This window comes from Ovis aries, chromosome X (assembly GCF_016772045.2).
Source record: "Ovis aries strain OAR_USU_Benz2616 breed Rambouillet chromosome X, ARS-UI_Ramb_v3.0, whole genome shotgun sequence".
NCBI classification, from domain to species: Eukaryota; Metazoa; Chordata; class Mammalia; order Artiodactyla; family Bovidae; genus Ovis; species Ovis aries.
Window position 1 is genome coordinate 12,704,619 of NC_056080.1, and position 27,436 is coordinate 12,732,054.

At 37.1% G+C, this 27,436-nt stretch overlaps 1 protein-coding gene across 1 annotated transcript in view; it reads left to right on the top strand.

Moving 5' to 3' along the window:
• The window catches only part of GLRA2 (glycine receptor alpha 2), a 218,209-nt gene that overhangs the window by 23,938 nt on the left and 166,835 nt on the right, over nucleotides 1–27,436 (top strand). The window contains exons 3-4 of the mRNA XM_027963173.2: nucleotides 18,466–18,533; nucleotides 27,109–27,332. Of these exons, the coding sequence (XP_027818974.1) occupies nucleotides 18,466–18,533; nucleotides 27,109–27,332 (292 nt within the window). The remainder of the gene's footprint in view (nucleotides 1–18,465; nucleotides 18,534–27,108; nucleotides 27,333–27,436) is intronic.

A 27,436-nucleotide genomic window follows, 5' to 3' on the forward strand; every position in this document is an offset into this window, starting at 1 on the left:
GTTAACTCAGGCTAAACCTCAGAAAGAAGACCTAGAAGGGTGGATGGAGGGAAGGGAGGGAGGCTCATGAGGGATGGGATGTCTATATAACTGTGACTGATCATGTTGTTGTATAGCAATAGGAAGCAACAGAACATTGTAATTTACCTCCAATTAAAAATAAATTTATAAAAAATAAAAGAAGACTCTCTTAGAAAGGTTCTTACCTTTTAACTTGAGGGACATGCTCTCTTCCTTCCCTGAGAGTTTGAAAATGGGGCCATTTCTCATCAAGTGACTTTCTTTGCTACAAAACTGCTCTATTGTGTTTGGTACAACACACCAAATTAGAACCTTTTTAGAAGCCTCAACAAATCTTGTCTCTAGTGTGAAAGGATTATGAGTACAAACCCCATTCTGTTTGTACCCCCATTCAAACTCCCATGTCTTCAAATTGTTAGCCTCTTGAGGTCCCAAGGGGATGATGCAGCCCATTGTCATGAGCCCATAAGTGTTGGCATCTTGTAGGAAAAAGGCATTTTTCACTTTAAGCATAAACTCAGCTGTGCTAAATGCAAGGAAGCCACTTAGCTTCTTGACTCTCGGAGGGACAGCTCTACTCAGCTCAGTATCAGAAATCCTGTCACACTGAGATGGAGGTGGAAATATATGATATTAAAATCCAGACATAGCAAAGTTCCCCACAACTTAAAAAAATCTCTAACAGCAAAATTTGAGGATCTTTGAATTTCAAGGAAGATATGCAATACAAAGATCAATAACACAGGTAAAACTTTCAATGGCTGATTACACTTTCCTTGTGATATGTACTTTTTATAACATAGAGCCATATCTCTGTCTTCCTTTGTATAAGAAATTCATCAACATCCCTATAAAGAATCTCTCTTCTTCTCTTTCTCCTTCTTCCCTGTACAATTCATTGCCTCCTCTGCTACAGTTTCTTAACATGTTAGACATTATCATGTTACATCATAATTAGTCTGATTCATGTCTTTCTGCCATGACAGATTGTGAGCTTATTGAATTCAAGGATCATGTACATGTTGGTATTCCCAACACCACAGAGACACCACTGTGGGCACCCAACCTATATCCCCAACCCCTTCCCATATCATTGTACTGTCTGACTTCCCATCTCCACCACTTCAATTTCTTTGCTTGAGGGCTTTCTCTCACCTAAGCCACTTTTCCCACCCTTGTGACCAGCCAGAAGTGAAGATGAATTAATGCCCCTGAGAATATTCCCGTCTAATGACTGATGGGCGTTGATACAGAATAGCTTAGAAGAGTGTGTCTGCCAGAGCTACTTATGGGATAAAGCTTCATGTGCCTTTGGGAGATAATGGATTCACTAAAGCACCTTTCCTTGGCTTCCTTCCCGATTCTGAATCTCTTCCCCACATCCTAGATGGTGCATTATTTACCTCCTTTATAAACTACTTTTACCCAAATCCCTGATTCCAGGGTAACCCAAACTAAGCAAGCACCCAATATACAGAAAAAGTCTAATAAACATCATTTTAATTAAACTGGGTTACAAAGCTGGCCAGTATAGCATGAGATAAGAGAGATGGAAGCCTCTGCTACATAAATGCAAAGGGCCCATCAGTCAAATGTGAGCACACAGACAGACAACAAGCACCATGATTTCAGGGCTTCCCTCTGCAGTAGGGAAGCGGCTGTCCTAGTTGTTAGTAGAGAAGAGTGCATGTCAGGAACTCTGGTTTCTATTTTTAGATATCTTGCTGACATAGAAAACTTCTGTTTCCTCCCAGTACAATGGTGACCTTCCTACCTCCGAGAAATGGTGCAGAATGCCTAATAAGGAAACAAGTTCCCATTTGTGGAAGCCACAGATGAAGAGAGGAGGGATGGGAGAGCTTAGGTACTATTCCTTGGCAGACATGGTGTTCCAAGATTTCTTTTGACTGTGGAACAGGAAGTGCTGGGTTGCCTGGCACCATCATGGCCTTGAACAGGATTTTGGTCTTTAAGTTTCCACAGCCTGGCTCTGAGTCTAACAATTCCAAAGGGTGATAATGTTTCTAAAAATTCACATAAAAAGATGATTTTCAAAAAAAAGATAAAATTATAACTCTTATGCTGATATAAAATGAATACGTGTTAAAGATTTTCTTTAACTCATTAATCAATGAGGGAACCAGGCAGATGGCATAACCAGTTCAAAATAAAAACCTAAGAAACAGACACATTTATAGATGAAGAATATTGGCCTGAATGTGCAAACAGAGGCAAAAACCAGATGCTTTCACAGTGGAGGAGGGCAGTCACTTGAACTTCTTTGGGACAGCACATGGCAGGATTTGTATGTCTCTAAGCAAGCAGTATTTCCCATTGCTATCAGTTATACAATTTAAAGAGTTATAAAATAGCTCCCAGAGAATGAGAATCAGATGAGAGGAAGGGGTATACTATAGACAATCCACAGTTTTTTCTTAAAGCACAATTTTCCCCTACACTCATGATTGTAAGATTCAGTAATATACTCCATCTCCAAAAAGAAGAGCTCTCTTTTTTTGCTAGAGATTATTTCAAATCCAGGTATTTTTCTTAACACAGTGAGTAGGAGTAAGCACAATAAAATGTAAAGCAGAGAGATGGTGCTTGAGAAAAGTACATCTGATTGTTAAATAAAGGGGAAAATCTCAAGGTTTAAGAGGAAGACCCTTCCTTGGTAGGGGAAGAAGATGGAAAAAGGAAAGAAGAAGGTGGCATTTCACACGCAGTATCAGATTCAGTCCTCCCAACAAGCCTGTGATTTAGGCAAAGATTTTTTCTTTTATAGATGAGGAAGCTAGGGCCCAGAATGATTAAATAGCCTACAGAGAGTTACACAAGTAGTAAAAAGCAGAGCCAGGTTTTAAATCCAGTTCCAGCTCTGAAGTTTATGATTTTTTTCCCATTATTTCATGCTGTACTGGTGAGGGATGTCAGGAGGGAGGGCAACAGTCAAGAAGTTTCCCTACCCCAACCTCAAACATGGCAGCTCAGTAGTAGTTTCAAAGGGCCATGTTGTACTGCTGCTTGTTGGTGACTGTGATGTTTTTGTCATAATTTTCTCATTTTGTTGAGTGCTTTGGAAAGAGAGTAAACAAAATTTGCTTTTGATTTCACAGGCTGAGATGAAATTATTGATTTAAATGAAAGACTTTTTGAATGAACTCCCCTTTGAAGCTGAAAGGATGGAGGCCAACTGATGGGGTTAAAATGCCTTGTGTGGAAAGTAGCTCTGAAATGGAATGGGAATGCAGATATCTTGGCATGCCACTGGCATCTACTTATACAAAAAGGCTTATATTCTGCTCAACAGCATTCACTGAGAATTTACTGAATGCCTACTATGTGCTGAGTACTATACAAGTGCCTTGAGAAACATTACAGTGTATCAGATTTGAATCATACTCTGTCTAGAGCATACTAGAAAGAATTAGACAAGCATGAAAAAAAATTGACTATATTACAATATGGTAAGGGTTATGGGGCTCTGGAAGTTCCAAGAAATGATATTCAAGCGTGGAGAATCATGGGAAAATTCACTGAGTAGGTATTAATTGTAGAATAAGAAGATTTGAAGATGTGAACATATATATATGTATAAATTACACCCACCAATTTCATTATCATAACCTCAAACACAGCATACTTCCTTCTTCAAAAATTAACTAATGCTAAACAAATCTATTTTCAATTTGTCAGGCCCTAACAAGTTGATGAACTTGCTATTCATTTTGCAAAGTAGTAGAGGATTCAATTAATGAGAGAAAGTCCTCTTTAATTCTATTTTTGTTACTTCCTAAAATGAAAGGAAATATCATTTGGGTTCATGAGAAATTCTCAGATCTCCTCATTTCAAAACTAATTCCAAATGGCATTTAAAATTGTCTTCTTCTAAGGCTAAATGGGCATTTATTTATTATCTACCCTAGTCCCAAGATAGCATGAATCTTGCATTTTCTAGCAATTCTCCATCTGATGACATTTTATTTATAGCATAAATAGAAATATATGTAGATTACACTTACAAATTATTCCCAACATGAAGGTTTCCACTTAGTATCTGAGATCTTTAAAATAGAAAATGAACGTTGTCACCACAAGCAAAGTGCCCTAAATCTCCCAGAACATAAACTGCTCACTTTAAGGTCACTATGATCCTGCAAAGAACAAAAAAGCAGCAGTTCACTTGTATTAGAAAGAGGCTTAACAAAAATGCCCTCTCTGTGATGCTTGGTTGAGCACACACTTTTTGTTTCATCTGACATTTCTTGCAGAATGACTCAAGGGCTTTTCAGCAAATTGTTTCTGACTTGTCCTTAATGCCCAATTTTCTTATATTTTGTCCCACAATTCACCATCTAAATGTAAAGGATAATTAGTACAAGACCAGCATATAATGGATACTCAATAAATGGTTGCTGATTGAGTGAGGGAATGAAGAGGTTTAAGATGGAAATGCACAGAATTTAGCAAATGCCTTCAGAGAGGCACCAAATTTAATTTCTTGATGAACACACCCAACAAAGGAGTACAAGTGCCAAAATACTGCCATGTGTTCATCCAAAGTATGTTTAAATATTTTTTAAACTCCACATTCTTGGTTGAAACACATGAGAAAGATGACTGTCATATGACCAAAAATATAGTATGTCCCTAGCATTTGTTTGGCTATGCAACAGAATACTCTGAAGCTCCTTTCATTGTTATATAACATAATCCTTGTTAAGTAGCCTTTCCACTAATGCTGCATTTTTACCTGACTTTTATAATTTAGTAGTTCTCAACCAGGAGTGATTTTGTCCCCCTCCCGGGGAGGGGGGCACTTGGCAATATCTGGACATGTTTTCGATTGTCATGGCAGGGGCTGTGGGAGGTGGGGTGCTGCTGGTATCTAGACCCAAGATGCTGCTCATCATCCTACAATGCACAGGACAAACTCCCACAACAGAGAATGATCTGTCCCCAAACGCCAATAGTCCTTAGGTTGAAAACCCCTATCTTAAATAAGGAAGCTAGCAGGAATGACCCCAAGTCTATAGTGCTGTTTAGTTGTCCAGATGCAAAGAATGCTTATGCATAATTCCCAGAAGCAAGCTACAATTTATTTAACAACTATTGTGGGCTTTCCTTACATCACTACTACTTCTCATAATTAACATCAAAGTAAGCACCATTATTCCCATTTTACAGAATTAACAAACCCAGAGAGTGTCTATACTCTGTTTAAGGTTCACAGGTGATAATAAGCAGAGCTAGTGGCAAAAACAAGACAGACTGGTAGTTACCATACTTCATATATCGGCTCCTGTCTTATTCCTTCTTTTTTAATCGTGGAGAAATCCCCAGCATGCAAAGACAGAAACCTGTCAGCCTTCTCAAAGCCCTCTGACATGGATCTGAGCTATGTGCACATAGGTCCATTCACTCATCCTTGTGTGAGAGCAGTTGACAACTGGTAGCCATTAGTGGGAAGGACTCACAGGATCTGCCATTTGCTTCTCTATATTCAAGCTACCTTAGTTGCTAATTAATTGCTTTGTCTGGCAGTTCTAACCTTTTCTCAACAAGGCTGGTCCAAAGCAAATGGTTTGCTAGGCTATCTCATCAGGCTGTGGGAATCAGCACAGACCTGGATGTCAGCAACAAAACTGAATGTAGTGAAACTGATAAAATCATTCTGACCATGTGTTGGGCAGAAGAATCAATAGTATATCATTTATTAGTGATGAATTTTCAAGAAGATTTTAATAATGCAATGAGTTAGTTTGTGTGACCGTTTCTAATTAATGTCATGACATTAAAAAAAAAATCTTTCTCCATTATTTGAATTAGATGCCACAAATTACCCCTCACAAAGGGAGTACCACCATGAAAAGCCATTCCCTTCCTTTGCAACTCTCTCATCCTCCAAGACTCTCTCTTTCATGGGCATCAAAGCAGCATACAACACAGGAAGCCGTCATAAGAAACACTGCTTCCCTATGTTCAAACAAGTCTCTGACTGCTAACTATACATCTGCTTGATTTCTCTATGTGCTTTATTTCCTCCCTTTATCAACTGAGCTAATGATAAGACTTTCTGCTAGATAAAAATCTTCTTATTCCAAAAGAAATTTGATTTCTATAGATATCAAGCACATAGAGTTATTACTGCATTCCCAGCCAGGGGCCCCACACTAAGTCAACTGTGATACTTGAGGACACATTAAATTATTTAAAAGGAATAAAATGCAAAATCAAAATGTCATTCTTGTCTATTTGTGACAAGAGAGAAAAAATAATATTTTCATCTTAGAACTGAAAGAATGCTGGCTCTCAAGTCTTTTGCCCTAAAATGATGTTGGAAAATAACATAACTGAGGCAAAACTAATGAATAGTGACTAGTTGTTTTGGTGTTACAGAGATCCTCTACTGTTTCCTAGTTCTTATTTTTTACCTATGCTGTGGCCCTCATTTAAATTTTTTCAAGCTTTATTGAGATAAAATTGACATATAATACTGTGTAAATTTAGGGTGTACAATGTGTTGAGCTATACACTTATATATTGCAAAATTATTACCATGTAGTATTAGCTAATGCCTCTATTATATCACATAATTACATTTTTTTTTAAAGTGAGAACAATTAACATTTACTCACTTAGCACTTTCAAGTATATAATACAGTATTGTTAACTATAGCCACCACCACTAAAGCTGTACCTTAGATCCCCAGAACTTACTCATCTTATAACTGTGTGTATCCTTTGACCAACACCTCCCTATTTCCCCTCCTCCAGCCTCTGGTAACCACCACTCTAATTTGTTTCTATGAATTTGGCTTTTTTAGAGTTTACAAATAAGTGACATCACACAATATGTGTCTCTGGTGATTATTTTTAAATAGAATCCATCACAAAGCTTTAAAAACAGTATTTATTGTTAATTCAGAAAGCTTTGTTCAATATGAATATATATAATCTTATTTTAATATAGTCACTATGAATAATAGATAAACCTTTCATTACCATGGTAGAAGTTATAAAAATCAGTTCCAGGTTTTAAATATGCAGGATACAGAGTGCTCTTTTCATTGATTCATTTTTATGAGCAAGTCTGAGTCATATTAAATATAATTGCTGAGTTAAATATTTGTTATCCACGTGATCTGTCCTGGCCTCACTTTTCTTCCATACTGCCTCCTAGCTCTTGTGACAATGCAGTGGTCTGACTGGAAATTGATGGTTTTCATCTGGGACCGCTAGAGTGCAGCTGACCCAAAGAATACCATTTCTCATACATCCTTTCTGCTAAAGTGGTTTTATTCATTCATGCCACAAAGCATGATATAAAACTATTTACTCACATAAATAGTTCTACAGACAGTCCCTATGATGCTCTATGTCCATGGCTAGTCCTCACTTACAGGTATGGAAAGATTATGGAATTCCAGGACAATTTCTGTTGCTCCTAATCTCCGACTCTAAAAGTTCAGAGGAAGGCCCAGCAAACTTGTTGTTGTTCAGTTGCTAAGTCGTGTCTGATTCTTTGTGACCCCATGGACTGCAGCACACCAGGCTTTCCTGTCCTCCACTCTCTCCCAGAGTTTGCTCAGACTCATGTCCATTGACTCAGTGATGCCATCCAACCATCTCATGTTCTCCCACCTCCATCTCCTCTTATCCTCAGTCTTTGTCAATATCAGGGTCTTTTCCAATGAGTTGGCTCTTCATGTGAGGTGGCCCAAGTACTGGAGCAAACTTAGCCAAATCTAGTCCACCACCTGTTTTATGAATAGAGTTTTACAGTAACACAGCCACATTCATTTGTTTACATACTCTTTATGGCTACTTTCACTGCAAAGACAGAACTGAGTAATTGCAACAGAGACCTTGTGGCCCACAAAGCCTAAAATATTTACCATCTGGCCCTTCACACACACCAAAAAACGCTGCTGACCTGTCATTTAGCTCACTGAGTTTTTAAGAGAACTCATCTAGAAATTAATACATTTATAAAATCTGATTACAAGCAGAGTTTGTGACTTGCATCCCTGAATCACACTCCTAGACTACAGGACCATTACATAAATTGAGAGTATTAGGCAAATACCTGGAAAAGATTAAGCTGATCTTTATTGATTCTTTGTTCCTCTTCCATTACTTCCTCATCCCAGGCACTGAAGCTGCAGCCGCCAGTACAACATTCTCTTCTTGTAGGATCACAGGGTTTGATAAAATCTCTACAATTGTCTTTAGTCTTATTATTATTATCTAATATATTTATTGTTCAATAAGAATTTGTTAATTAAATTAATAAATAAATTACTGTAGGTCAACATTTTTGAAAGATGTTTTGAAGAATACGTGTCATCTTCGAAATGTGCTCCATGAATGGGATGGCTTATCTACATAGAGAACAGACTTGTGCTTACCAGAGGAATAAGGGTGGAGGAGGGTTGGATTAGAAGTTTGGGACAAGCAGATGCAAACCATCATACAGAGAATGGATAAACAACAAGATGCGACTATATATAGCACAGGGAACTACATTAACTATCCTATGACAAGCCATAATGGAAAAGAACATGAAAAACAGTATATATATATATATAACTGAATCACTTTGCTGTATACCAGAAACTGACACAACATTGTAAATCAACTCTACTTCAATTTTTTTAAAAGGATGATCTATTTCACAAAAAATATAAAGTCTCCTATGTTCAAATAAAGTTGGGAAACAACAACACATACTTTGTTCTCCTTTAGAAGCACCATGATTCACATGAATGCATTAAAGTTTTGGGGAGGAAAAAGTTGACATCAACAAAACAGCAGAGCAGGTAGCTCCAAGCTCTTGTTCCCCCACAGAAGTGTCAAAAGTAAGTAAAAACTGTCAGAACTAATTTTGTTAGAATTCTGGAAAATAGTCATAAGTATATATCAAGCAAGAAACTACTGAATCAAGGAAAAGCTCACTTGAAAATGGCAGGAAAGTTTTGTGGTGTCTTTATTTATCTTTGTCCCATCCCCTCCCCAGCAGTGATTTTGTTTTTGAATCAATGGCAACCTACATTTCCAGTGTGGAACCCTGGTCCCTCATTCTGGAGAGGGCAAAGTAAACAAGCAAACATTATTCACAAATTATTCTGTCTGTCTATTCTAACCTGTCTGTGTGCTACCAGAAGGACATATGCAAAGAGCTTGTATTAGTTTGCTAGAACTTTCATAACAAAATAACATAGGCTAGGTAACCTAAACAATAGAAATGGACTTTCTCACAATTTTGTAGGCTAGAAATCCAAGATCTATGTGATAGCAGTATTGGTTTCTCCCAAGGACTCTCTCCCTGGCTTGCAGATTGCTACATCCTCACTGTGTCCTTGTATGGCTTTTCCTCTATGCACACATCTCTGATATCTCTTTTCTCCTCTTCTTTTAAGGACCTCATTCATGTCAGATTAGGAACTACCTTCATGACCTCATTTACCCTTAATTACCTCTTTAAAGACCTTCACTCCAAATACACATACATTCTGAGGTACTGGTGGTTAGCACTTCAACATATAAATTTTGAAGGAACACAACTCAGCCTATAACAGAGCTCATTTTTGTTCCACCTAATCCAGTATAATTCGGGATAGAAAAGCAGTAGATATTGATCAAACACACTGCAAGAAATACTAAAAACATTCAGATGCCTGGAGTAAAAGATTATAGTTGAAACATACAATAGACCATTTAAAGGCCTGAGAGCAAAAGCTGAGAAGTTTCTTAGGGAAATCAGGAAATTCAAAATCAGCCATGCATGCAGGAGAATTTAAAAAGCCACAGGCATTCTCAGGGCAAGATGAATACTCAGAAAGGATCTGAGCAGATCCTAACAGTTCACCTTGGGCTGATTGCTAGATTCAGTTCAAGACTGTCTAAGTATCAAAGGAGTGCCCCCAGAATAGGGACAATAAATAAAAACTGGGAGAGGTATTTTTTGTTTGATTATTTGCTTGATTTTTTTTAGCCCTCAGTGTTTAAGAAAATTTCCATGAAAACCCTAGTAGAGTACAAGCTGAGAAACAGACTATAATGGCCACACAAAAGTTAAGAAACATAGTCTTTGCAAAAATAGTGTTAGAAAGTCACCAAATGGATGGTTTACAATAGCTTTCAACAACAACATCTAAAGCATCCAGAAACCTCTGGCAAAGTGGGAGAATCTACTTTCCCCTTCTCCCCTTGAGTTATCAGTTATAAAAGTCAAATGTCTAGTTATCAACAAAAATCACAAAGCATACAAAAAAAAAAACCCACAGGAAAATATGTCCCATTTGAAGGAAAAAAACAAATGGACAATAATCATCCCTGAGGAAGTTCAGACACTGGACTTACTAGACAAATTCTGTAAAGCAACTGTCTTAAATATGCTTAAAGATCTAAAGGAAAACAAGGACAAATCATAAAAGGAAATCAGGAGATTGGTATATGAATAAAATGAAAATATCAATAAAGAGCTACAAATTATAAGAAGGAACCAAAAAGAAGTTATGGAGCTGAAATGTGAAAAGAATAAAGAAAACCAAACAGAATCTAAAGGACCAATGGAACACCAACAGACCAACATACACATTCTGAGAGTGAGAGGCGAGTAGGAAGAATCTTTGAATATCTGAATAGAATATTTGAAGAAATAATGGCTTCTCAAATTTGATGAAAGATAGAAATCTACAAATCCGCAATCTTCAATGAATGTCAAGTAGGAAAACCCAAAGAGATTCACACTGAGAAACTTTACAATCAAACTACTGAAAGCCAAAGACAATGAGAGAATTTTTAAAACAGCAAGAAAAAACCCAAATCATTACTCACATGGGATGTACAATAAAATCATTACCAATCCCTCAGAAGAAGCCTGGGAAGCCAGACTGCAAGGGATGATATATTTAAAATGCTGAAATTAAAAAAAAATGTAGCTAAAAATTTATATCCAGGAAAACTATCTTTCACCAATGAAAGATAAATTAAGACATTCAGAGATAATCAAAGGCTGAGAGAGTTCATTAGAACTAGACTTACCCTACAGGAAATGATAAAGGGAGTCTTTCAGGTTGAAATGTAAGGATGCTGGACAGTAACTTGAAGCCTAACAAAGAAAGTTCTATGTTATTGGATGTATAATAAATAAAGATACTATTTGTGACAAGAAAACCTAAAAGGAAGAGGATGTAACTGTATAAGAGTAGAGTTTTGTATGTTATAGAAGTTAAATTGGTATCAATTCAAACTAGATTGTTATAAATTTAGGATGTTAAAGGTAATCCCCACAGTAACCACAAAGAAACTATCTAAAAAGTATATCTCTTTGAAATAAAAGAGAATCAAAATGGTTTACTAAAAGAAAAAAATCAACTAAATACAAAAGAGGATGGCAATAGACAAATGGAAAAACAAAAAATGCTGTAAAATATAGAGATCAAATATCAAACGGCAGAAAAAAAAAAGAAATCATTCCTTATATAAGTAATTACATGCAAATGTACTAAACTCTTTCACACAAAGGATAGAGATAGGAAGACTGTATAAAACAAACTATGATCCAATTATATGCTGTCTATAAGAGACTCACTTTAGATCCAAAGACATGAGCAGACTGTGAAAGGATGGAAAAAGATATTCGATGCAAATAGTAACCAAAAGAGAGTGGAGGATTTATGCTAACGTAAGTCAAAATCTCTTAAAAGAGACAAAGAATGACAATATACATTGATAAAAGATTCAAATCATCAAGATGATATTACAATCCTAGAAACACATGCACCAAACAACAGAATCCCCAAATAATGAAGTAAACCTTGATAAAATTGATAGAAAAAATAATACTTTTATAGTAATAGTTGGAAACTTTAATATACCATTTCAGTAATAGATAGAACATCAATACAGAGATCAGTATGGATATACAGGATATGAACAACACTATAAACAAACCAGACCTAACAAACATATAAAGAATACACCATCCAACAACAGGAGAATACACAGTCTTCTCAAGTGTACATGCAACATTCTCTAGGATAGACCACATATTGGGTTACAAAATAAATATTAATAAAATTTAAAAGATTAAAATTATAAAAATATCTTTTCCAAATATAGTCAAATGAAGCTAAAAATCAATAATAAAAGGAAAACCAGGGACTTCCTTGGTGGTCCAGTGGTTAAGATTCCATACTTTCACTGTAGGGGGTATGGGTTCAATAATGAGTCAGGGACCTCAGATCCTGCATGCTGCATGGCACAGCCACAAGAATTTTTAAAAAATTTTAAGAACAGGAAACTCAGAAAATTCACAAATATTTGGAAAATAACACACTCTTATACAACTAATAGGTTATAAAAAAAATCACAAGGGAAATTAAAGAATGAAAACAAAACTGCAACATACCAAAACTTATGGAATGCACCGATAGTGTTCAGAGGGAAATTTTTAAGGTAAATGCCTACAGTTAAAAAGAAGAAAGGCCCCAAATCAATAACGTAATATTACATCTTGAGGAACTAGAGAAAGAAGAGAAAGGCCCCAAATCAATAACGTAATATTACATCTTGAGGAACTAGAGAAAGAAGAGCAAACTAAACCCAAAGCTAGCAGAGGAAATAAACAATAAAGATCAAAGTAGAGAAGAAAATAGAAAAGCAATTAGAGAAGCAATACAACCAAAATCTGGCTCTTTTAAAAGATCAACAAAAATTACAAACCTTTACCTAGACTGACAAAGAAAAAAAGAAGACTCAAATAACTAAAATCAGAAATGCAAGTGGGGCATTACTACTGACCTCGCAGAAGTAAAAAGAATTATAAAAGAAGATTGTAAACAAATTAGATAACCTAAATAAAACTTATAAAAGAAGATTGTAAACAAATTAGATAACCTAAATAAAACTCAACATTCTGAAAATTAAGATCACGGCTTCTGGTCCCATCAATTCATGGCAAACAGACGTGAAAACAATGGAAACTGTGAGAGACTTTTTATTTTTAGGCTCCAAAATCACTGCAGACTGTGACTGCAGCCATGAAATTAAAAGATGTTTGGTCCTTGGAAGAAAAGCTATGATCAACATAGACAGCATATTAAAGCACAGACATTACTTTGCCAACAAAGGTTCGTCTAGTCAAAGCTATGGTTTTCCCAGTGGTCATGTATGGATGTGAGAGTTGGACTATAAAGAAAGCTGAGCACCAAAGAACTGATGCTTTTGAACTGTGGTGTTGGAGTTGAGAATCACTTGGACCACAAGGAGATCAAACCAGTCCATCCTAAAGGAAATCCGTCCTGAATATTCATTGGAAGGACTGATGCTGAAGCTGAAACTCCAATACTTTAGCCACCGGATGAGAAGAACTGACTCATTAGAAAAGACCCTGATGCTGGGAAAGATTGAAGGCGGGAGGAGAAGGGGACAACAGAGGATGAGATGGTTGTATGGCATCACCGACTCGATGGACATGAGTTTGAGTAAGCTCCGGGAGTTGGTGAAGGACAGGGACGCCTGGCATGCTGTAGTCCATGGGGTCGCAATGAGTTGGACACAACTGAGCAACTGAACTGAACTGACTGAGATAAAATGGACAAATACCTAGAAATACATAATTTACCTAAACTGACTCAAGATGAAGTAGAAAAATCTTGGACCTGTAACAAGTAAATAAATCTATTGAAAAATCAAAAACCTTCCAACAAAGTTTAGGACCAGATGGCTTCACTGGTGAATTCTTACAACACATAAGGAAGAAATAACACCGATCATTCTCAAACTCTTCCAAGAAATAAAAGAGAAAAGAATACTTCCTCATTCTATGAGGCCAAAATTACTTTGACACCAAAGACAGATAAATACATCACAGGAAAATAAAATTAAGGACAAATAACCTTTGTGGATATAGATGCAAAAATCTACAACAAAATAGTATCAAAACAAATTCAACCACATAGTAAAATGATTATACATCACGGGCAACTGAGATTTATCCCATTAGAGGAAGTTTGTAAAGTTTGTTGATCTTTTAAGATAGCCAACTTTTGGTTCTGTTGAGGGCAGGAGGGAGGAAGGAAGGAGAGAATAGTGATATGAGTGATTAGATGTCTATATAATTCTTCTTCCCAGTCAAATTCTCATCAAATTCTCATTGGAGTATCTTTGCTGATAAACCAATTAGATGAGTTTAACTAGTGTCAACTCTTTCTGCAGTTTATAGAACACACTCATTTGCTGGTGATCACATCGAAGAATGTGTTACTGTTAATTAGAACACCTTAGTAAATTATTGGGCTAAAACACAGATGGGAGGTTGTGTTGGCACATGTCAGGATAACTCTTAACAGTGAAAAACAATTCTATTATTCAACCCAAAGAACTTGCAGACATTGTCCCATATTCAGGTAACTTCTATCCTCAGGGTGATTTTATTGGCCTCAGGCATTTTATCCCTCTAGTTAAAAAAGGTGTCCCTAAAGTTAGGCAGTTTCTGCCTCTTACAAACTCTGTGACCTTGGGAAAATTAATGAATTTCTTTTGTGCCTCAGTTTCCTCATCTATAAAATGGGAGACATTCAGTTCAGTTCAGTCGCTCAGTTGTGTCTGACTCTTTGCAACCCCACTGACTGCAGCATGCCAGGCTTCCCTGTGCATCACCAACTCCCAGAGCTTGCTCAAACTCATGTCCATTGAGTTGGTGATGCCATCCAACCATCTCATCCTCTGTCGTCCCCTTCTCCTCTTGCCTTCAGTCTTTCCCAGCATCAGGGTCTTTTCTAATGAGTCAGTTCTTTGCATCAGGTGGCCAAAGGATTGGAGTTTCAGCTTCAGCACCAGTACTTCCAATGAATATTCAGGACAGATTTCCTTTAGAACTGACTGGTTTGATCTCCTTGCAGTCCAGGGGACTCTCAAGAGTCTTCTCCAACACCACAGTTCAAAAGCATCAATTCTTCAGTGCCAGCTTTCTTTATAGTCCAACTCTCACATCCATATATGACTACTGGAAAATCCATAGCTTTGACTAGATGGACGCTAGTAATGTCCACGCAGAGTAATGTCTCTGCTTTTTAACATGATGCCTAGTTTGGTCATAACTTTTCTTCCAAGGAGCAAGCGTCTTTTAATTTCATGGCTGCAATCACTATCTGCAATGATTTTGGAGCCCAAGAAAATAAACTTTCTCACTGTTTCCATTGTTTTTCCATCTATTTGCCATGGAGTGATGGGACTGGATGCCATGATCTTAGTTTTTTGAATGTTGAGTTTTAAGCCAGCTTTTTCAATCTTCCCTTTCACTTTCATCAAGAGGCTCTTTAGTTCCTCTTCGCTTTCTGCCATCAGGGTGGTGTCATCTGTGTATCTGAGGTTATTGATATTTCTCCCTGCAATCTTGATTCCAGCTTGTGCTTCATCCAGCCCAGCATTTTGCTTGGAATGGGAATGGGCATTTCACTGGGAATGGGAATGGGAATGGGAGACATAGTAGCATGTAATTATTGAAGAATGAAATAAGGCACTTATTGGCACACAGTAAGATGTGAGCTCCTTATTAATACATGCATGTGAAAGTTACTTCTTTTTTCATTTCCAAGGTTTTATATCGAAATGCAAATGATTCTTAAGGCAGTGTGCAAGACTGAAATGATCAGATGTAAAGGATCAAATTATCCCAGAAGTGTACAAACCAATGAAAAATAACATGGTTTGCAGGTCAGAGGATATTATGCAATGAATCTAGTGCAGCAAAGTCTTCAAAATTTAGGATTTTGGAATCAGAATAATGAGACCTTGAGTCTCAGCTTCTTTAATTACTGTGGTATGACTTTAATCAAGTTACTTAATTTTTCTAACCCCCAGTTTCCTCATCTGAAAATATTTATTGGAGCACTAAAACAATTCCTCTTTTCTGAGGATTAAAACAGACAATTTTAAAAATGTGCTCAGTACAGTGTATCAATATGTGGTAACTTAAAAAATATTTTGAATTCTAGCAGTATACTCACACTGCCATGTACCGGGAAGGATAAAAACAGATGTATGACGGTATGGCCCAGCCTTCTAATTGGTTCCAAGCCAGTTGGGGAGGCCAGACAATCAGATAATCTACAGTACAAGAAAACCTACATTTGGATTTTCAAATTCCTCCTGTTAAGATGATGTTTCTCTCTTTCCTGTTTCTTTTCCCACATTATTCATTTTCTATCTCATATATAAAAATTCATGAACGTTTTCCACCCTGAATTGGACCATCTAAAAGGAAATATCTTGTTGTGAAGAGAGGAAAGAAAGTAAAGACACACAATTTCTCATGACTTGACTCTACCTTGTCTACTTTATCTCTTACTAGCCTAAAAATATATTTGTTATAAAGTAAAGTTCTATGGACAAGAAAGAGACTCTTTTTTTCTGTTTTTTTTTTTTTTTGAGTAACTTAAATAGAAAAACAAAATAAAGCAGAGTAGGAAGTGCCCATGGAAAATAAGTCATCTTGGCAGATGATGAATAACAAGGGGATAAACTAAAAAGACGTAGAATATTTCAAAGATGTAGGCTGAGAAATGTTTTGGTAATATGGTGATGTTTATGATCTGATGCCCAAAAACACTTTTAAAGAACACTATTTTTTCATTAAAAGCAGAGAAGTTAGTTATATTAAAAAGAAAAACAGCTTACTACATCTCTTTTATCCAAATTCCTTGTTTCTTCTTTTACCAAAAGTTTCCTTGCCTGGAAATTTACATTAGCTGTTGAGACCTTTTCTTTTTTTCATTTTGAGAACTCAACATGGACTTGAGAAGTCAAAACATGGCACTCAAGCATTGCTGCAGCTGTGTTTTACTACCAGCCTTTGAAGGAGGTGCCAAGCCAAACTCCTCATTCAGATCCTACCTGCTTGTTGTGAACAGAGTCAACTGGGGTGTCGCTTGAACCAGGATACTGAGCCTTTGTTAAGTGGAAACAAATTTCCACAGGAGAAAGCAATGAGCGAATAGATGGTTCATGGCAACATGAACCGTTTCGTATCTTAGAAAGTATTATGTGGGAACCACAGGAGGGCAATAAGTACACTGCAGCTTAACATGAAACTGGAAGTCAGTGGGAAGTGGTTCATCTATTGTCAGAGGCAAAGAGTTTGTCACTGTACCCTTTGGACATGCCTGATTTTACCTGATCTCTGAAGCCAAACAGGGTCAGGCTGGTCAGTGCTTGCTTGGAGGAGAAACAAAGGGCAAGAGGAAAACAGAGTTGTCCCCTGTGTCTCTGGAGGAAAAAGCATGCTCTTTGTTCAAAGCACATCTAGGATTAATAAACCTCCATGGAATTTTCCAGGCAAGAATACTGGAGTGGGTAGTCATTCCCTTCTCCAGGGATCTTCCCAACCCAGGGATCAAACCCACGTCTCCTGTGTCTCCAGGCAGATTCTTTACTGTCTGAGTCACCAGGGAAACTAAACCTTGCTTTATACTATATTTATTGATGTAACAATCTGGACATTAACTGACACTGCTGGGTTTCTTTCTTTTTTAAAAAAATTGTTTATTTATTTTTTTATTTTACAATATTGTATTGGTTTTGCCATACATTGACATGAATCAGCCATGGGTGTTCCACATCCTGAACCCCTCTCCCACCTCCCTCCCCATCCCATCCCTCTGGGTCATCCCAGTGCACCAGCCCCGAGCACCCTGTCTCATGCATCAAACCTGGACTGGCGATTCGCTTCACATGTGATAATTTACATGTTTCAATGCCATTCTCCCATATCATCCTGCCCTCGCCCTCTCCCAGAGTCCAAAAGTCTGTTCTATACATCTGTGTCTCTTTTGCTGTCTCGCATATGGTGAGCTAATTTTATTTGGTTTTGTATTTCTGTACATCATTTCCCATTAGGCAGTCACAGGGTATAAAGAAGGAATGGGGTAAATTCAGAGGTATCATGAGAATCAAACTAGACCCATTGATTTAAAGGGTATTCCACAAAAGGAGGTGGATATTCCTGACCTATCCACCATTCAAAATGTAGCTCCATTTGAACTCATGTGCCAGGCTATTCCATCATCATGTGTACCCGCTGTAGACATCTACAAGGTTGATGAGCCTAAGGTCAAAGAAAGCCACTCATCCAAAAGGCAATTTTGATCTCAACTATTGACAATGAATTCCATTTAACAGTCTTCAGCTTATATTTTCCAAGTCCAAACCTCTTCAGGGTAAGTTATCATTGCTTAACTGTCATTATTTGAAACGCTAGTGGGAATGTTATTACTGTGAACCTCTCTGGGTAAAACTTTCTCTCTCTCTCTCTTTTTTTTTTGCAATCTCACCATCATTTTAATTTTGTTTACATCTCTAGTCATTTGCACAGATGTTGATGGAGCTGTATTTTTGCTTCAATGTCTATTGCAACATTTTTATTGCGTTCTGCAGGTCCTCCAGTAAACGTTACTTGCAATATTTTTATCAACAGTTTTGGATCAGTCACAGAAACCACCATGGTAAGTGCTACAATGCCACTGGCAAGAGAAAAACATGAATTGATTATGCCATGAACACAACCTGTCAAATTTTCTATTTATTGTTCAACTTGCAGGACCTCCTGTAAATGTTACCTGCAACATATTTATCAACAGCTTTGGGTCAATAGCAGAAACTACAATGGTGAGTGGGACTGAGCATTGAAGCCATCGTGTGAAGGAATGGGATGTGTGATCAAAGGGCATTGTTGTACATTTGTGGGACATTTACTGAGTGCTAATTTCCAAGTTTATTCACCTCTAGAAAGCAATTAGTTATACTCTTTCACCTTAGGAATTCATTAGTCAAATATTCATTTGCTTAAAATTCAATAATCTTTCATCCATCATGCCAGAGAAATTTTGGAAACACTTGATGTTTGGTTATACTTAGGTAGAATTATCAGTAATGAGCTGGTGCATAATTAAGGATATTTAAATATTTGCATCTCCAATGTTTCAGAAATACAAATTTCAAAGTTTAGGAGATATTTTCATATAATGGGACACTTTAACATAATCGAGCTTCAGACATGCTACATTTAAGATATATGCCAAGAAGCTGACCTTAAAATGAACACACACACACACACACACACACACACCAATTTGATGGCAGTAAAAAGTTGTTCCAAATCCACAGGAATTACATAACATGCATGGCTCCCTTCCCCCAAAATAAACATAAAACTAATAAAACCCCATCATATTCTAAGCGCAGACATGTTTTGCATACATGAAAAAGATTTCAGATACTTTAAAATTCACCAAGACTCTTTATCAGTGTCAAAGTGGTATTGTTGCCTGTGACACAGCCTATTAGATCAGTAACCTTATAGTGCGAGAGTATAGTGTGGAGATTACATTTTGAGTGAAATATTTTCTTGGCCTCCATATAATTTAAGTCCACTGACTGGTTCTAATTTTCATGACTATGTAAAAGTATGTTGTTGTATTAAGTCCCTTTAGTCATGTCTGCCTCTTTGTGACCCCATGGACTATAGCCTGCCAGGCTTTTCTGTCCATGGGATTTCCCAGGCAAAAATATCAGAGTGGGTTGCCATTTCCTCCTCCAGGGGATCTTCCCAACCCAGGAACTAAACCAGCATCTCTTAGTTCTCCTGCATTGGCAGGCGGGTTCTTTACCAATAGCGTCACCTGTATATGTAAAGTACACAGCTGTATTATTGGATGAGATCAAAATAAAATACAGTTGAGTTTGACTAAGTACTATGATGGCTGATGTCCTAGAAACACTCAAGAAATAATAAGCACAGTGCCATTGAGAAGTAAAAAACAGTGTTCTGCTGTGTTTATGAATTCTCTTTCAGACTATTAGGATTGTGTTTAACAAATTACTGTACTTCTTGATGTCCTTGATGTTAGAAAATAATAATTTACCTCAACATTCATTTCCACTGGCAAGTCAGACATAATACAACTCTACCATCCATTTTAATATTATTCTGACACAGCATTGTCCAGAAATGAAACTTTTGGGACTTTGACCATATGTAGTGCATTAAGAATTTTACTCAAGTAAGATAGTTTTGATAGGATTGTTAATTAACTCATAAGAAAAGCTCAGCACGGAAAGAAGACTCCAACTTTGGACTTGGCATTCAGTGTCTGTCTCTCCCCTCTTGGTTTTATCTTGATAACAGAGGGGCAGATATTCCAGCCGCCCAAATCACTATCACCAGCTTTACACGATGGCATTCAATGACAATACTTGCACGACCTAATGCTGATTGCATTAATTAGACCCTTAAGTTGCTTTGATTAAATTTCCTCATTGCATCTTACCCTCAATCAAAAATGTAAATACAAACCTTTTCAATGTTCATTAATGCAAGATAAAGCTAAACATTCAAGGAGATGAAAATGAAAACTATGGATATCCTTGTTTTCCTGTGTCTTTAAGAGCTATTGAAGGTGTTTAATAAATGGGCTGCCTAGGTGCTTCCTGGTCACTTACTAAAGTGTCCTTTGTCATATTTCCTATAAGAAAACTTGGAAATCATTGCCCAAGCGTAATATCAATGGCCTGTCTACTCTGCTGTATGAGATGTACTGAATCGCATGATCAGAAGAATGATGCCTATATGCTTCTTTTATTTCTTAGCTTCTGATATAATAACAAACTGAATTTGGCTTTTAAAAAGTATCTGTATTTTCTTCAATCATGGCTCTTGTGTGAAACTAAAAAAAATTTTTTTGAAACTCTACCACGCTTAAATCAAAGAATAAATTCTCATGTCATGTAGGGTAGGGGCTAGCAAACATTCTCTAAAGTGCCAGACAGTAAATACTTAAGATTTTGAGGACCAGATATTTCTGTCACAACTACTTAATCCCACCCTTTCAGCATAAAAGCAGCCATAAACAACAGTAAGGAAATGGGTGTGGCTGTTTTCCAAAAGAAATAAACTTTACTTATAAACACAGATTATGGCCAAATTTGGCCCACAGGCTATAGATTGTCAATTCTGGGATGTAAGGCATCATTATTTAAATAGACATTATGCAGGTGATCATAAGAACATGAGAATTGTTTCACTTTGAGAAGATCTTACCATTCCATATCTTTTAGGCTCTGCTTAGGTATCTACCTGATGCACCCAGAGAGTGTCATCAGAGCCCAAATTTCCCTTACCAAAACCCTGAGACTCTACTGCTCATGAATATACTCATAAAATATGGCTCGAAAGATGGTCAAAAAAATCAAACAGAAACAAATTCTTCCTTGAACTCTTTAGTTGACAAGATATCAGACTCTTAGCTTTTCTGCACAGTAATATATGTAGTTATTGAGGATGTTGATTAGTGCTATGAATGGGGGGAGAATAATAGTTTTGCTTTCCCTATGTTTTCTGGAATGATTTTTTTCCCCAAGAATGTATCAGAATTTTGAGTTTCTAAACATGTTGATTTCTCTCATATCCCACTCTTATCCCACAACCCTTGTCAGCATTATTGAAGAATTTAGTTTGGATGTTTGTTTCTAAATAAGAGGCAATAAGTATCTGTTTGAAGAACTCAGTATGACTTTCTTTTGGTGCTGTCCAGTGTGCCCTATTATGCTTCATGAAATCCCACTAAATTATTGTTGTTACTTACTCCCTGCAAAGAACAGGCTCACATAGGGACTCATATTGCCTCTTACTCCTTTGGTATATTAGTGTTGAAGATGTGCACCCACAGGACAATATATTTGTGTTATTCTAAAGAATATTTTTATGGACCATTATGGTCATACACATTATTTCAAAATATATACTTCTGTTCCTTGAAAGTCACAGGGATCTGTTGACGGTCATTACTAGCTGACCCTGTGTTAAGAGTATTCAGTGGGACAATTTTTTTGTTGTTGTTTATGATTCCAAAAGACTCATTAGACCAGAAAGGGGTGGATGATGAGACAGGTTATAATTTAGTTTTGGAATATAAGTTTACCATTTCTTTTTCTTTCTTTCCTCTTTTTCTTTAGCTAGTGATGGCAAGTTAATTTACAGGATGAGGGGTATATTTGCAAGCCCCTCCGTCCTAACACAAAGGCATAGTTCGGGAATACTGATAGTGTCAGTAATGGTCAAGAATATTTGCATGCTATCTGCATGCAGCTGTCCCCAAGGCTGGGCCATTAGAAAATGGAGAAGAGACAGTCTCCTCAAACCTTCCAAATAACTGCTTGGAAGGATGTGGGTGAACAGAATGTGGCTTGAACCTGTGAGTGCTGGAGCATTCCCCATGCCAAAGCAGCAGGAAATAGATTGCAACAGCAGGGAGCGGGTAGAAAGAGCTGAAAGTGTACAAAATGTGTCTACTCAGAGAGTATCTCTAGAATATGATTCCAGCTCCCCAGAATCTTCCCCAAACTCCACATCTTCTGCTGGTTACTGCTGCAGGGTGAAGAGTTGTTTTATCTGCAACCTGAAATCATGTTCCCAAAGAACTGGATAAGATGTATGTAGATAGCCTCTTAGGAGAATGTATGGTTGCTGTAACTGCTGGAATGATGTTACAGGCTCCTTTTCATTCTACAGCTGCATAAGCAACTCATAAAGAGATGCTAACTTACCAGGAATAGCAGGTACCTACATTCTTTATTTCTAACTTGAGGGAGAACCAAGAATCAACCTAACATTTTGTTAATCTAACACAAGGTGACCTGGTCTCTAAATTTAAAATGCAATGTTAAAACCTGAATTCATCATAAAGCAACTGCTCCTCCCATAATTTCAAATTCAAAGCTAACTTTCCATATTCAAAGCTAGCAGATACTCAAGATGATGAAAACATTACTGCAGGGTAGCTGGAAGTTAAAACCAAAATGCCATATAGGTCTGTGAAAAAATCCACAAAGCATATCTTTGAAAACTTTATGACATAATTGGACTGAAAAATATATACATATAAAATAAAAAGAGAGAAGTAGTAAAGCTCAGTATGAATGCGGATGAGATAGAGCGGCAATCCCCAAGTACAAACGCTAGACTAAATATAACAAAATAATTCAATTTAAGGAAACAATCTTTGTGGCATGGGCATAGAACTAGAAGGTACCAAAATAGTAAAACTTTAGAAATTCTAAATTTGATGTGAAGTAATAGTATGGAATATAGGTACCTGTGTTACCTGTGTTAAGAATATATAAAGATTCTATGACTTACACATAGCTTTTGAAAAATAAAAGATATATGCATGCATTTACACACATACAGACATGGACACACACAAATAAATATATATATACACATACACATACATTTTTAATTTAAATGTTTCCATTATCTAATCTAGTACCCAGGGAGTCAATCATAGAAAATCAAATTTTAATACAAGGAGATACATCATTTATTTGAAGTAGAATCTGTCTCTGGAGAGACGAGGTAGTATAAAAGAAAGTTCAGTCTGCACTTAAGCATGTCTCTCAATGTTTACTTCTCCTTTAATATTTCATTAAACCTAGAAGCAAAAATAAAGACAAAGAAAGGCTACAGAGCAATATAACTATCTTTGGTGGTTTGGAATATCTTGAGAGAATAAACCTATTTGTAAATAAACAGAGGCAGTGCATGGATAAATCATGTGTCAAATTTGTACCCTATATTGAAAATGATAGTGAACTGAAAGAATTATATAGGCATAGCCCTGGAAGATCTTTTCTTTGTCTATCATTTCTCTATATCCTTGGGTGTTCTTTTCTATTTTTTAAGTTTTAAGGGTTGCCATTTATTCTGGAATAATGTATCATCATCATGAACAAAATTAAGGAAAATTTTAATTCCTATACATTATAAAGAAAAAAATACTTCCAAAAGATCTAATAAAAGTCTTATTTCATATAATTCCTGTCACTATGGCATAAAATATATTTCCTCCTCTAACTTTTCCACTTATCCTTGCTTATGAACAGGCTAATTAATTTATTTTAAATTAACTCTTAGACATTAAGTGGTTCTATTGTGATAAGATAGATTCAGTGCTCTTTTTTAAAGTTCTGATAGTGGAAGAAAATTCAAAATAGAAAAGTAGGAAACACTGGAGAAGAAAACTTGTGGGAAAGACTTTTTAAAAAGATGTACATTAGCTGTGAAAATTGAGATTTTTTTAAAAAGGTCAATGTTTCATATTTTATGTCACTAATGTAATATTCTCTGAAATCTCTCAACATGCATATTTGAATCATTCTCAGGTTCAAAGGAGGACTACAATGATGTTCTCCTGGTGATTTTGTTGCTGAAGACTCACTCTCTGACTTTTCATGGCCTCTCTCATTCTGTTTCCTTCCGGAGTAGGGGGTCTCCCTATGGCCTAAGAAATTTAACCCATTCATCTCTGTTATTTCCAGCTGTCATTACTTCCTATACTTGGAATTTTTCTACCTCCAGAATTGACTAAGAGATGACATCCTCTTCTCTCCTACCTCCTACTGAAACAATCTCATAAACCCTCACACAAAAAATTTCATTAAGGATAATTTGTTCCCACCCTAAGGAAAATAAAAGGGGTAGTTATCACATAGTGGAAACAGTGTATTTTTTCCTTCAGGAAATCTTCAGAAAATATCACAGTTGGTCTATCTAGTACCTATTTATATGCAAATTGGATTAGTTTATTTTCAACAACCCCTGTTTTAGTTTTCCACAAATCACACATTTCCATTCTTTCTGCTGCTGCTAAGTCACTTCAGTCGTGTCTGACTCTGTGCGACCCCATAGACGGCAGCCCACCAGGCTCCGCCGTCCCTGGGATTCTCCAGGCAAGAACACTGGAGTGGGTTGCCATTTCCTTCTCCAATGCAGGAAAGTGAAAAGTGAAAGTGAAGTCGCTCAGTCGTGTCCAACTCTTAGTGACCCCATGGACTGCAGCTTACCAGACTCCTCCAGCCATGGGATTTTCCAGGCAAAAGTACTGGAGTGGGGTGCCACTGCCTTCTCCATTCTTTACTCACACAAAACTCCAAAGCTTCCAGTAACTCCTGTTGCCAATGAAACACTGAAGTGGTCACCTATTTCCAGTTACTATTCTCTGATTCCTTTCAGTTCAGTTCAGTCGCTCAGTCGTCTCCGACTCTTTGCGACCCCATGAATCATATCACGCCGGTTTGGATAATTCCAAAAGTGCAAAATATGTGATGGGGAGAACTTTTAAGATTTTGCCATTCTCTTGGTTCACTCTTGAAGGGAGGGGACAGCCAATGAGCAAATAGAATGGAATGGAAGCTTCCCTGGGCCCACAACAGCACCCCTTTAGGTCTGGGAATTTGCTTTGCAGGCCTGGTGTAAAGTAAAATGAAGTTGTTCAGTTGTGTCCGACTCTTTGTGACCCCATGGACTGTAGCCTGCCAGGTTCCTCTGTCCAATAATCCCAAATAAAAGTCAGCTGATAAAATTTTCCAAGTCAAAAAGTCCTTATGTTGTACAATAGAGAAACATACAGTCATTATTAAAAATATTTCAGCTTTTCCTAAGAAGCTAGGCTTTGATGACTGATTTCCAGAAGTTAGTAACTATTTGATTATTAGCATTCTTTAAACCCACATGGGCCACTCTTTCTAAGAACTGCCATTTCCAAAATACCCTACCAGCCTGATTGTCAAATGGCTGTATTACGGCGGAAAAGTCATGAGAATTTGGAGAGTTTAGTGATTAAGGAGAAGGAACTGGATTGGTGCTTTTTCATCCACCCTGATCTTTACAACCTAGTTACAATTTTTCTTTAGGCTCTAAAGGGATTAACCAAAACAGACCATCCTGAGGTGGTCTCCATCGTACCTGATAGAAAAACCAACCATCCAAGTTTTGCTTATGACTGAGTGGGTTCCCTGAATGTGGGACTTCTGAGGCTAAATTGGAAAAGTTCTTAGGCAAACTAGGACATGTTTGTCACTGTTATAGAAAAGTAAGCAATGATCCAAAATCCTGATGCCAAAACAAAGATGGGGTGACAAAGCAAATGAAGGTGGCAGATGTGGGCAACTGTTAGCTCTGAACCATAGTCCCGCTTAACTAGGGAATACTGTTAAAGCCTCTATTGGGTCTGCTCTGTCAAGCAAAGCAACAATTTCCATGAACCTAAAGAACGTTGAGTAAAAATCCTCTGAAGAGAAGTTACTGCCTCACGCTGATTCATTAGTACAGAAGAAAATTTCCAGGCCAAGTGGGAATGACAGGGTGTACCTGAGTTTCCACGGGGAGCAACACCTTTATCAAAAGATGTCAGATTAGGAAAACATGAAAGAGATTTCTGTTTTGATGAAGCATCAGGTCGACTACCATATATACAAGCCATTCAGAGAAATGATAAAATATTTAAGAGTTTCAAAAGTAAGTAGCTCTAAGGGAATTATCTTGTCAACATGAAACATCTTAATATTTATGTTGATGAATTTAAAAAAGACTGCCCCATCATATCACAGTTTTATAACAAGATTTCCACTACAAAATTACAGCGTGGCTTTTCTTCTGCCTAAAGCATCTGAGAAGATTGAAAACAGAGATCATGTCATTTCTGATTTGGAAAATATATCAGTTTTATTTGACAATCTGCCATCACAGACTGACTGCTGTACTTACCATTATCTTTTTCTACAGCAAAATTGGATAGTTGTTATTTGTTGTTTAGTCGCTAAGTCGTGTCTGACTTTGCAACCCCATGGACTGTAGCCCACCAGGTTCCTCTGTCTGTGAGATTTCCCAAGCAAGAATACTGGAGTGGTTTGTCATTTCCTTCTCCAGGGGATCTTCCTGACCCAGGGATCAAACTCACATCTCCAGCATTGCATGCAAATTCTTTTCACCCAGAATGATTACATTAAGTAAAAATTCAACCAACTCAACTTTTTCCATGAGTGTTCTGGTTTGGTTGAGTCTTCTTTTTTTCTCCCTTTTGTTCCCATTCCTAATAGACTTGAGTGGTTTATTTTGACCAAGATATACACAGTCTGGTTTATTCAGATACCAACATGGCATGCATCAAATCAGGGAGAAGACTGAGGGGAAAATATGTCAGAGTGGTTGATAGATAACTCTTATGCATGGCGTTTCTATAGGACTACCGAGTGAATATTTTTCTGAGACAACAGTGGAATGATTCACGGTTGGCATATAGCGAGTACCCTGATGATTCTCTGGACCTGGACCCATCGATGCTGGACTCCATTTGGAAACCAGATTTGTTCTTTGCCAATGAGAAGGGGGCCAACTTCCATGATGTTACCACGGACAACAAATTACTTCGTATTTCAAAAAATGGCAAAGTACTCTACAGTATCAGGTAAGCTTCCTTCAGCTACCCTTTGCTCTCTTCTCCATTTTTCTCCTGACCTAGAGCCACCTGACTCTGCAGGGCAAATGGATATGAATATTCTCCTTTGTGGT